At 46.1% G+C, this 12637-nt stretch overlaps 1 protein-coding gene and 1 long non-coding RNA gene across 3 annotated transcripts; both read right to left on the bottom strand.

The window, feature by feature from the left end:
* On the bottom strand, positions 446 to 1762 carry LOC110436781. Of its 2 annotated transcripts, XR_002454620.1 has the most exons (4): positions 1653 to 1762; positions 1299 to 1375; positions 1023 to 1173; positions 446 to 501 (listed from the first exon to the last, which is right to left on the bottom strand). It is a non-coding gene; the product is annotated as an uncharacterized LOC110436781 (long non-coding RNA). The 2 variants fall into 2 exon arrangements; XR_002454619.1 differs by lacking the exon at positions 1653 to 1762 and having other exon boundaries at positions 1299 to 1510.
* Positions 10850 to 12425, bottom strand: LOC8075642 (HMG-Y-related protein A). The gene is made up of 2 exons (XM_002445477.2): positions 12127 to 12425; positions 10850 to 11803 (listed from the first exon to the last, which is right to left on the bottom strand). Exons 1-2 carry the CDS (start codon positions 12175 to 12177, stop codon positions 11258 to 11260), a joined length of 597 nt encoding a protein of 198 aa, XP_002445522.1. The 5' UTR covers positions 12178 to 12425; the 3' UTR covers positions 10850 to 11257.

The raw sequence follows: 12637 nt of genomic DNA on the forward strand, positions 1-12637 counted from the left end.
CCCAGAGAAGAAAATGGAGGGGGAGGGAAATTTCTGGACATGCTAATCCCCTCTCCACCCGGAGGGGAAATTTGACGTGGAGGTTTATTTCCCAGCGGCTGTTTGGAAGTATGCAGCAAGTGGAGACGGATGATGAGTTCAAACAGCTTCAGCAGAAAGCGTTCAGATAAGCATGCATGAATTAGTCCTTCCTGATGGCTCTCGGCTTAGCATTCTAGGAATAAGTCTTGGCTTATTTTATAATTTCAATATAGACATAGTATAGAAACGTCTTAAAAAATCAGAAAATTCAAAAAAAAAATCACTACATATCAAGGCAAACATTGCATAGTGATAAAAAACAAATCTCAGACATAAGTCTGTTTATTAAAAATACATATGTATTTCAAACTGCAATCAAGTCTTTGCATAGCTACATAGAAACCAGAAATGTTCAATGATCATTAAAAAACATGACCACACTTCACTTGTCCAAGTCATGCATTTCTTCCACCAAAACCTCTGCAAATAACATAAAACAAAAATGGTGAACTCTTGTAACATATTTGGCTTTTCCCCAACAAGTGTGTATATGAATGGATCATACAAAAAAAGTATCACTTTAAAGAATGAAGCTGCAGCAAGCTAACACATGTAGAAGCAAGCTAACATTAAACAGATAGATATGCCTACCAAATTCCAGAGTTCCTATATTTCAGTCATATAAGCCAAACCATGCTAACCTACATGGAGAATGCCTAGCAAATTTCACAGTTGGCCTCGAAAACTAGCATGATTGTCACAGGTAAGCACCATAACTTGAAAAACTAGGTTCTCAGCTCCTAAATTTGCTCATATGTGCAAGCTAATAATACTGACTTAGCTAACAGAACTACAGCAAGTGGTCCAATCAGAATGTAAATGGTATTGGTATGTCAAAGAGCAAAAACAATGATCTGTTAATTCGTTACGGACCATTGGTATGTCTAAAGCTCAGGCTATCAAGGTAAATGGCATGTGTAGCTAGGCTTTCTTGACCATACCCATCTGGCGCCAGTGTGCACTGGACCATAACTTGCAACAGCTGTACTCATTGAAGTACTAAGGAACTGATAAGCCCATGAAGAAAGCGAACCCCATTGGTCCTAAAGCAGTTTAGGTTGCAGAACTGAAGTAAACTCAGGCCAACACCACCTGAAAATGGAAGCAACTTTTGAGTACAGATGAAGAAAACAAATCAAAAATAATGTCTCAAAAATCTCAAATTTTTTAGTACAAATGAAACACACATGCCACATCGTAAAGGGGCAGATGGATACCTTGGAGCATCCTCAAATTCAGTATTCTAGGTCCAACAATTCCATCAAACAATCGCTTCACATGCACTCTTGTAGTCCTGAGAATGCAAGATATGGTGAATGGCAAAAAACTATTTCTAGAATTGACAAACTATATAATAGAGCATCACATTCAGTAACATCAGAGTTGTGGGCTATCTGTGTTGCTGCAGCCAGTAGTCTGGAGTCAGCTAGGGGGGTTTTGTTGTCTGTGTAGCGAAACATTAGTCTAAGTACCATATTTGTATCGTTTGGCTATAAGCATTCAATTGTGAATGTGAAGGCCGAAATGCTTTTATTTAGTAATCTAAAAAAAACATCAGAGTTGCACCCTACCAGTAGCAGGCCTTTGGTAGTCAAGCCTCATTCACTGCATGCAAGAGAAACTAATGAAGCCAGCAAAGGCTCTTGTTTGAGAACAAGGTACCATCACCAGGGTCAAGATCCAATGCCTGCATCCAACTAAGTCAAACAGATTGAATTTAGAAGATTTGCTAAATTGATGACTACAAAAGAAAACATATTTGAATATGCAAACATTTGGACAGAAAGCTAGATCTAATAATTGACTCGCATCAGAGAAATGGAGAGAATAATTAAAGTTCACTAAGAATCTACAGTGCCCACCACTCTTTTTTTTCATGAGAGCATTAAGAAGAGTAACATAGACAAGGGTATGCGAGGCACACATTGTCCCACCTTATTCCCCCCCAATAATGAAAGCTTATCCTTGCAACTCAATTATTTATGCACCGAACTGTATCTTTTCTATTGTTATTTGTAAATAGAACAGAACCTGAATAAGTAACAGTTTTGAATGATTTATTATTAGCTTGTGTACTAAGTACAACATTTCAATTTCAGTTAGCCCACTGGCCATTTTAGTTTTTAGCTTGTACTACTAAGTAGAGGATTCCAATTTCTAGGAGAGAAATTGCCTAGTACTAACTACTGTAAAACAGAGCAAGAACAAATCAGGGCCGAGAAGAACAGATGTCTGACGACACAAGCTCAAGATCCATGTGCATTCCAACCAAGCTCATCTGATTTACTGCTGCATTAATCCACCATGAAACCGGAAATTCCAGAACATTGTAGAAGAGAATCTCATTCAATCCTAGGTGATTTACTGCTGCATTAATCCACATTGTAGAAGCCTCGCGACTGCAGTTGCGCGAGCGCGACCCGTCGGGGAAACACTCCTGGTCTCCTGACTCGTGGTTTTCTTCCCCGTGAAAAACAAAGGGAAGCGGACTTGTGTCCCCGCGTGAGTGTGTTTCCAAAGAGCGCGACCAATCTGTCCAGAGAAAGTGGCCGCGTGGTTTCTCGGCCTGGGGAAGTCGCTGGGAACCCTCCGGGATCCCCTCCGGCCAAAGTAGCCCTAAGTGTCCATTGACACCCCCCCCCTCCTATTTCTTTCCTCGTTTTCCCTTCCTGTAATTTATGCTTTCACTTAGGTTATCACACGTTCATTCTTTTTTCTCAAACTAATCACACATTCATTCTTATCTACTATGTTTTTTTAATACTGATGCCTTTAAAGGATTTTTTATTACTTGATGTCTGCAGTGCTTTCCGAAATATAGTGCTTTCGATATTATATGAGTTGTGAAAGCTATGCATGCCAGGATCTCATGGTTTCTGTTATTCTGTATATCTTGAAGAGTTTTTTTGTAGCAGCTGTATCAAGCAATGGGCAAAACAACTAGTAGAATTTTTTTGGGGGATAGGTGCGCTAGATCCTGGACTAGCTAGAATGGGCGAAACAACATCATTGAATCTTGCTCCTTCGGAAGTCGCGCAAGTATAGTTACAACAACACAGACAACCCAAGCACGCACGTGCCGTAAATGTCTGAGTGCGACGTGGATGGGAGTGTCACGCGTAGCTGAACCTACTTCTAGTTTAGACCTGTTCAATGGAGTGCCGCCAAACCTGACCGCCACACAGTCCTAGGCCCGGGCTCGTGCACAACTGCAAAACACTGTTTACCGGCCAGCGTGAAGGATCGGATCGAACACATGACGAGGCGGATGAAGAAGAGATGGGGCGGGCACAAGCCGTCCGCCGCCACACCACATCGATCCAATCCGCTCATAAGGCCAGTCTCAATGCATTTCATGATAGTGTCATGCACATTAAATAGGGTGCCACATAAGCAAAATTACTGATTTGACAAGGTTATTAAATGAATGAGTTTCATCAGATGAGAGAGGAGTTTCATCCCCATGATACTCCTATGGCTCGGTTACCTAGTTTATAGTCTTGGTAACTGTGTCATGAAACTATGCATTGAGACTAACCTAACGTACGATGGCCATGTTGCTAGCGATCGAGCTCCGGTGCTAATCGGGTGGTACTTGAGCTGGAAGGCTCCAGCTCCAGAGCATGAGTCTGGTGTGGAGTACTTCACGCTTATGTTGGCCAAGGTCGTCGTCAACGGGTAGGATGGGGTCGCCCGGTGTGATGAGTGCGGAGGATCCGCTCTAGGACAAATTGAGAGCCTCTTCGTGCAACTCAGCAAGAATGCGGATCATCGTATGTCAGGAGAAGGAGCGAACGCATCGGAAAACGAGAGTAGCGGGAGTAAATAAATGACTTCCACTTAACTGCATAGAGGGCATTTTACAGCTTGTTACCAAAACGCCCCGTGATGGTGGCAGAATATACTAGTATATTCCTCCTCTGAGGTTACAATTCATAAGGTTATTTGAATAGTTCCCCCCCACGACTACTTTACAATTACTTGGGCCGATATCCGAGCCTTAATACGGCCCATGAGGGCCTCTGGGTGAGCCCTGGGTGGCGCAGACCTCCGCCTTTCTGTCGTCAAGCACCACCAGGCCTCTACCAAAGGATCCATGACAAGCTCTAGGGGTCCTACGCCTCCGACTTCTCTCCCCCTGCACCTGCATCCCAAAACACCCGACCATGTTAGCATACTCACTCTTCAAACCTTCGCCTTTCCGATGTCCAGAGGTCCTGGCGAGGGAGCGAGCGTTAGACCCTTCGCCCCTGGCCCCGAACCTTCGCACCGGAGCATAGGGGGGAGGGCGGGCGATCCCCCAACAACTTACTTATAATTTCTGCATCGGATTTGATAGTTTGCAGAGAAGAATTTACTATTGTGGAAAGGAAAGAAGAAAAAATAAACTAAAAAGAAAAGACACAGATCCATGAAAGTTGAGAGTCCAAAGGTATAGTCAAATAAAGATGTAAGAACAGGCGATACTATTACGAACCAGAGTAACTAGAAGGGAATTTAGGCTGGTAGGAGCACGAATTGGGGAAGAATAGAGGGAAGCATGGATAGAACCCGCGTGATTCAGGTTTGCTGGAGACGGTTACAACATTGTTGTTCTTTGTTACCCCTGTCTAGAGACCGTTGGCTACTTATATCCCTACAGCATCGGCTTACAGCGTATGCCTAAGAAGCCAACGGGTTGAGGCCCATATCCTATTACAAGGCCAAGGCCTAGGTAGAAGTCCATAGCTACTTCTACTCATAACATTCTCCTGCCCTTGAAATTGAGTTTCTCCTCAAGCTAAAATCCTTGGGAACTTCTTCTTGATCCACTGCTCATCTTCCCAGATGGCCATAGACTCAGGCCAACCTTCCCATTGATGAGAATTTGCTTAATCACTGTGGCACCTCGAATGACCATCCTATGCTTCAACACTTTGACTGGAACTCGAGGCTATAAGGGATTAGTAATACCAGAGACAGATCATTGCTTACCCCAACAGCTGGTGGTACTTACTTCTTGAGCTAGGAGACATGTACCACTGGATGGATCGTAGCTCAAAGTGGAAGATCCAGTTTGTATGCCACTTTTCCAACTCACTGTAGTATCTTGTATGGGCCAAATAATCTAAATGAGAGCTTCTAGGTTGTTCTGATAGCTATAGTGGACTAACCATATGGCTACAGTTTGAGAAACATTGAGTCACCCTCTTCAAACTCCCTTTCAGTTGTATTCTTGTCTGCTTGCACTTTCATCCTTTGTTGAGCCCTAAGTAGTTGTTGCTTGACCAATTGGGAAAGAAACTCCCCCTCCTTTAACCATTGTTCCAGATCTGGGACAGTATATAGTTGTAGATTTGCAATATCTAATTGCCTTGGTGAGTAGCCATAGAGGACCTCAAAAGGAGATTCGCCCAGTGCTGAGTGAGTTGAAGTATTGTACCAGAATTCTACAACTCATAACCATTTACTCCACTGCTTGTGACAAGGGTGCACTGTACATCTTGGAATTGCTTCACGACATCGATTCAAGCGCTCAACATGTCCATTAGTCTGTAGGTGGTAGGATGAGCTCATCGTCAACTTAGTATCCGATAGCCTAAACAGCTGCTGCCACACAATACTTGTGAATACCCTATCTCGATCAGATAAATAGCTTTGGGCAATCCATGCAACTTGTATACTTGATTCATATATATATGAGTTGTTTGCAGAGTTGTGAATGGATGGTGAGTGGGTATAATATGTTCATATTTTGTGAATTTATCTACCACCACTAGAATAGCATTGAACCTATCATATTGAGGCAATCCTTCCACAAAGTCCATGGTAACAATTTCCCAGGCTTGTGAAGGAATTGGTAATGGCTCTAGGAGACCATGGGCCGGGACTTGATCCTTTCTGTCTTGGCTTGTTGACAGATCCGGCACTGCTCACAAACTCCTTTACAACTTGCTTTAGGCCTTGTTTACTTCCACCCTAAAACCCAAAATTTTCCAAGATTCCCTGTCACATCGAATCTTTAGACGTATGCATGAAGTATTAAATATAGACAAAAATAAAAACTAATTACACAGTTTGGTCAAAATTTACGAGACAAATCTTTTGAGCCTAGTTAGTCTATGATTGGACAATAATTACTACAAACAAACGAAAGTGCTACAGTGTGAAAGGTCCAAATGGCTAGAGGGGGGTGAATAGCCTATTTAAAATTTCTACAAACTTCACTAAGCAAGTGAGTTAGTAAAACAAATGGCGAAGCAATTCTAGCACTAGCTCAACTAAGCTATGCAAGCCACCTATACAAACTAGTTCAAAGCTAAACACTAAAGCACAACAACAAGAGAAGGCTAGTTACACTCCTAAACAAGAAGACTAAACTAGACAAGCTAAACAACTAGCAAGGTATACAAGTAAGTAAGGAGTGGAGAGTGATTGTTATACCAACGTTGTAGAGTAGAGATATATCCAATCAATCACTCACAATCACAAGAGAATCCTCGGCAAGAGATGACACAAGATTTTTTACCGAGGTTCACTTGCTTCCCGGCAAGCTAGTCCTCGTTGTGGCGATACACCCACTTGATGGATCACGAGCTAATTGGCAATCCAAAGCCAAACCCTCAGCGGGTGCCGCACATCCACTCACAAGATGGGGATCCTCCAAGCCACGAGCAATCCACTAGAGTAGCCAATTGCGATCTCCCGTGGGGAAGGCTCAAGAACCCCTCACAAATCACTTGGTGAGGCTCGAAACAATCTCCAATCACGAGCTCAACACCACCGCTGCTCCAAGCCGTCTAGGGCGTCGGGAAACACCCAAGAGTAACAAGAAATCCGCAGCAAACTCAAGAATCAAGTGCCACTAAATGCAACTCTCAAAGCAATGCACTTGAATCTCACTCAATCTCACTAGAATTAGCAATCAAGCAAGGAGATGAGTGGAGGGAGTGTTCTCTAGCTCAAAGTACGCCTCAAGTACTCAAAAGTGCAAGAGAGAACCCCCCAAAGCTGGCCACCAACTATTTATAAGCACCCATAAAAAACTAGTCGTTGGCTGAAAACACTGGGCTGCAGTCGACCACACCGGACGCGTCCTAGTTCACACCGGACGCGTCCGGTATTGACCAGACCAGCGTCCGGTGCTTTTGACCGGAAATATAAAAATAAATATAATATCATTGATATTTGGTCCGTTTTCATTCCTACTTGTGGCACTCACAGTGAAAGGGTAAATTCTTTTTTGGTGGAATACAGTGTAAAGGCAATTACCAAGTTATAAAACGCCATAAGCTAAACGAACGGGCTATGATTAAAAAAAAAAAAACCGTACAAGCTAATCGCCCAATTCAAAAGGCACAAGCCACCCCCGCTTGGTTTTACTTCACGACACGCTCTGCCGCTGGTCCCTCCTACTAAATGGTGTTAGTTTTAAAAAAATGGTGTTCATTCAGTGTAATTAAGGAGGTGACAGGCCTAGCTGACAGAGACGAGGACGAGACGTACCGTTGCGCTGTGATAATAATAACGTGAGTACGTAGTACATTGTTTCGAAAAAAGAGTAAGCGGCCTTGTTCACTCAAAAATCAAAAACTTTTTCAAGATTCTTTATCATATCGAATTTTATGACATATGCATCAAGCATTAAATATAGATAAAAATAAAAATTAATTGTAAAATTTATCTGTAAATCACGATATGAATTTTTTAAATCTAGTTATTTTATAATTAAACAATATTTATCAAATAAAAATGAAAGTACTACGATATCGAAATCTAAAAACTTTTGAATCTAGACAAGGCTACGGCGTACAGTACTGTATTTCCGTGGCCCGCTCCTGTCCCGTGTACAGTAGTACGTACATACATACCCGTTGGCCGGCCGTGCGTAACGGTAACCCATGCGGTACCCGGACGGATGCGCCCTCCGCTGCCGCCACAGGGCTACACACAAGTGAGAGTGCGGAAGTGGGGTCGTCTTAGTACTACACCTCTACTCCCTCTGAGGATTCTGATGGACCGAGGTCGCCCCTAGACTTGACCTGCGTCTGTGTCTGTCGGCGAAACAAGCAGCAGCAGCAGCCGTGGACGTGGACACACGCGACACGCACACCTGACGCCCCCGTTCCGTCCCCCAACACCCCGACTCCAACAACCGCCGCACGGGCCACCCAACCGGCGGCGTTCAGGTTCAGGTTCGGGCAGATGGTGGCCCAGCCGCACGTACGCCGGCACTGCGGCGCATCGCACCAGCCCCCGCTGCCATTGCCGGCGGCCGGCGGCTACTCCTACTACTACACAGCCCAACAACGCTTTGGTCCTTGGAATTGGAATTGGATCGCCTTGGGATTGGGATTGGGATTGGACCTGTAGGTACCCTTGCTTGCCCCAAAGTCAAGTCCAGTCAAAGGGGGGCGGCAGATGGGTACGGAGCTTGCTTGTTTACTCCAAAGCGAAGAGTACTACTAGTAACAACGATCACGCATTCACGCTGCACAGTAAGTGAGACATTTACAGCCACCCCGTGCCGATATTTTAAGATGCGGATACGCATACTACTAGCAAAAAACAAGCGGGGGTGAGAGTACTTAACAGGCTACAGCTAGCAAAAACCCCAGGCTGTAAAGGCGCCGCTTCGCTAGTAAACTGCACCGGAACGTGGGGGTCGTCATGACCATCGCATGTGCCAGGGCCAAAGGCGACCACATACTCCCATGCTTCTTCCTCGTAAAAATTCTACATGTAAATCCTTGGCGCCCTTAGGCCTTGTTTAGTTCCAACAAATTTTGCAAAATCGCCACTGTAGCATTTTTGTTTATATTTGACAAATATTGTCCAATAATGGACTAACTAGGCTCAAAAGATTCATCTTGTCAATTCCGACCAAACTGTGCAATTAGTTTTTATTTTCGTCTATATTTAATACTCCATGCATGCATCTAAAAATTCGATAGGTTACTCCATCGACAGCTGAATCTAGGCCAAACACAGAAACACTACCCTGAGATGCGTAATTACGACGCTTTGTGGACAGAGGGAGTACAATGCAGGAGTACTGCCGGTAATAAAAGGAAACAGTAGCTAGCTGGCGTGCTGCCCGTGAGCATCGCTAGCTGGGTACCCAGCACACGATACTACTGTACTGTACAGAGCGAGAGCAAGGCCTTAGGCCAGTCTTAATACATGTTTCATAGGAGTGTCATGCACATTAAATAGGGTACCACATAAGCAAATTTACTGACTTGGCAGGGTCATTAAATGAAGGAGTTTCATCAGATGAGAGAGGAGTTTCATCCTCATAAAACTCATATGGCTCGGTTACCTAGTTTATAGTCTTGGTAACTGTGTCATGAAACTATACATTGAGACTGGCCTTAGGGCACTCACAATACAAGACTCTATCATAGAGTCCAAGACAATTAATTACATACTATTTATGGTATTTTGCTGATGTGGCAGCATATTTATTGAAGAAAGAGGTAGAAAAAATAAGACTCCAAGTCTTATTTAGACTCTAAGTCCACATTGTTCGAGGTAATAAATAACTTTAGACTCTATGATAGAGTCTGCATTGTGAGTGCTCTTATTTAGTTCACCCTAAAAAGCAAAAAGTTTTCAAGATTCTCCGTCACATCGAATCTTGCGGCACATGCATGAAACATTAAATATAGACGAAAGCAAAAACTAATTATACAGTTTAGCTGAAAATTGCAAGATGAATCTTTTGATCCTAGTTAGTCTATAATTGGATAATATTTATCACAAACAAATGAAAGTGCTACAGTACCGAAATCCGAAATCTTTTCGGAACTGAACAAGGCCCAAATGTCTCGCTCCATCCAAGAGTACTCCGCATAAGCATCGCTAGCTCAGTCCAAACCGTATGTTTAAAGATACTATTACTGTTAGATAGTCTAGGATCCAAAAAGGAATGTAGCAACTCAACAAAACTTTATATCCTCCTAAATTTGGATGTTGGAGAGATTTGTCCAAAGCATTGCGCACAGCAGCCGAATTAGCACTCGTATTACCGAAAGCAATTCCCCCATTTTCAGGGAGCAGGGGAGTGAGAGAGAGGAGCATTTCCGCTCAGGCTGATCCGGCCCAAGCAGCGCCATCATTTTCGACCGCGCACCTAATCAACACGACTCGTTTTGAATGCAGACGCGGGCTGCCCTTCCTGCCTGCACTTGACACCTCACGCCCGCACATGAATGCCCCTCTAGTCCTGCAAACGCACGCGGCCAGACTGCACTGACTGCCCTGAGCTGCATGCTACACGACAAACCCAAAGCAAACGCACCCACAGCTGGACACTGGAGAGTGATGAGTGTGTGCCTGCAACTGCAACGAGTACTACTAGTCAAACCCAAACACAACACACGGCTACCAGTTCACGGCGATCGGCAGTGATTAGCACCCAAGCATTACGTATACTACTACTACTACTACCACCGGGGTGCTCGTACTTGAAAACATCGTCAACCACAGCAACGTCGCCATCAACAGTGCGATCAGATCAGACATGAGCAGAAATGAAACGATTGTTCAGTTTGCAAAAATTTTTGGTTTTAGCTACCGTAGCACTTTCGTTTGTTTGTGACAATTATTATCCAATTATAGAGTAACTAGACTCAAAAAATTCGTCTTGCAAATTACAGACAAACTGTGCAATTAATTTTTATTTTCATCTACATTTAATGCTTCATGCAAGTGTATAAAGATTCGATGTGATTGGGAATCTTGAAAATTTTTGGAAACTAAACAAGGCCGAACCCTCAAATCAACGTCAGGAACATCACCACCATCCGCTAATTTAATTTAATTGTACACATCATCCACATTAGCAGCTTAACAATACTTAATCAACACAGGCATCACTCAAGCTCACCTAGCTCATCAGTTTTACAACAGATCCAGCAGCACATAACATAGAACACACGGGTGACCTCAACTGAACAGCAACACAGAACACAGGCAGCGCCATCAAATCCTCCTAATTACTCCATTAATTAATCCAGAGACGAACAACAGCGACGACGACGACGACAATTAGATGAAGCAACGAAACCTCAAGTCTACCAACATTAATACGGCAGCAGCAGCAGCGGCAACGACGAATTGCTACCTCCTAACCAACCAGAACCAGCCCCGTCCTCACGGCGGGAAGCACTAACCGCAAGCAGCAGCGGCGGCGTCAAGCCGCGGCCGTCTCGCTAGGCACGACGGGGCGTACCTTGGGGGGCCTACCGCGGCCACGCTTGACGGGGGTGGAGCCGTCGCCGGCGGGGGCAGGGGTTGGCGCGGGCTTGGGAGCCGGGGACGCGCCGTCCTCGGAGGTCTTGGCCTTCTTGGGCGGGCGGCCGCGGGCCTTGGGCATCCCCGCGGTGGCCTGCTTGACGGCGGCGTCGAGCGCGCTCTTGGCCTTGGGCGGGCGGCCGCGGCCGCGGCCCGTCCCCGCGGAAGCCGGCGACTTGGGCGGTGGCGGGGGAGCGTTCGGGTCCCGCGCCTTGGGCGGGCGCCCGCGCCCGCGCTTGGGCGGCGCGTCGGGGGCGTCGGCGCGGAAGTAGTTGTTTTTCAGGAAGATGAGCTCCCCGGACTCCTTCATCCGCGCCAGGTGCGCGGTCAGCAGCGACGCGTGCGCCGGGGGCAGCTCGCCGTACTTGTCCTCGATGAACTTGGAGATGGCCGATTTGTTCGACCCGTTTTTGTCTCCCAGACCTTCGATCGCCGCCAGGATCATCTGCAGGCACGAACACGCGGCGGCAACAAACACGCCACACCGCACGTTGTTAGCTCACTCTCCCCCATTTTGCATCGCAAGTTCGCAACAACAACAGCCAAAAAAAAGGAACTTTTTTTAATTTTTGGCCGAACCAACAGAAATCAAAGAAACCGCCGAGGTCGGAACACGCATCGAGCGCGGAAGCGAAACGAATCGAGCTCCATCCAAGCACCAGAAACGAATCCCCGCCAAGAACAGCGCCGGAGCAAGCGAGAGAGGAAAAAATAAAACCAGAAAAGAAACCGCGCAGGAAGAAGCCGGACAGAGGGGTCTGTTCTCACCTCAGGGTAGGGCGGGATCGGGGACGGCTTGGCAGCTTCCTCGGTGGCCATGGCGGCGGCGGCGGCGCAGGACGGAGACGAGCAAGGGACGACGACGAGCCCTCCTTGCCCAGATGCGGGTGCCGGTGCGGAAGGAATGAATGGAATTATTTTCGTCGGAGGAGGATATATGAAGCGAGGGAGGATTTGGATCAGGCAGGATAGACCGGGGAGGAGGAGCGGAGCCTCGCCTCGCCTCGCTCCGTTTCTTTACTATTTTTTCCCCTTGGTTTTTCGGTTGTGTCTGCAGGGAGAGTGTGGGTGTGGGAGGAGAGTGAGCAGATGGGGACGCGGGGCGGGCGGACGGCTAGGATCAATTGGGCCGGCGAGATCGGACGGCGCGGGAGGGGGCGAGCACGCGGATCGGTGACGTGGCGGGGGAGGGGCGCCTCCGCCTGCGCGCGCCCCGCCCGCCAGCCCCGCTTTAGTTTTTGTTTGCTTTTGTCCGGGCCTGCGCTGGCTTTTAGACTCG

The sequence above is a fragment of the Sorghum bicolor genome, chromosome 7 (genome assembly GCF_000003195.3).
Source record: "Sorghum bicolor cultivar BTx623 chromosome 7, Sorghum_bicolor_NCBIv3, whole genome shotgun sequence".
In the NCBI taxonomy this organism is placed as follows: domain Eukaryota; kingdom Viridiplantae; phylum Streptophyta; class Magnoliopsida; order Poales; family Poaceae; genus Sorghum; species Sorghum bicolor.

Coding starts and splice junctions, on each gene's coding strand:
- LOC8075642 (XM_002445477.2), bottom strand. CDS start 12,177: ATGGCCACCGAGGAAGCTGCCAAGCCGTCCCCGATCCCGCCCTACCCT. Junction 11,804..12,126: donor CGATCCCGCCCTACCCTGAG/GTGAGAACAGAC, acceptor TCGTGCCTGCAG/ATGATCCTGGCGGCGATCGA.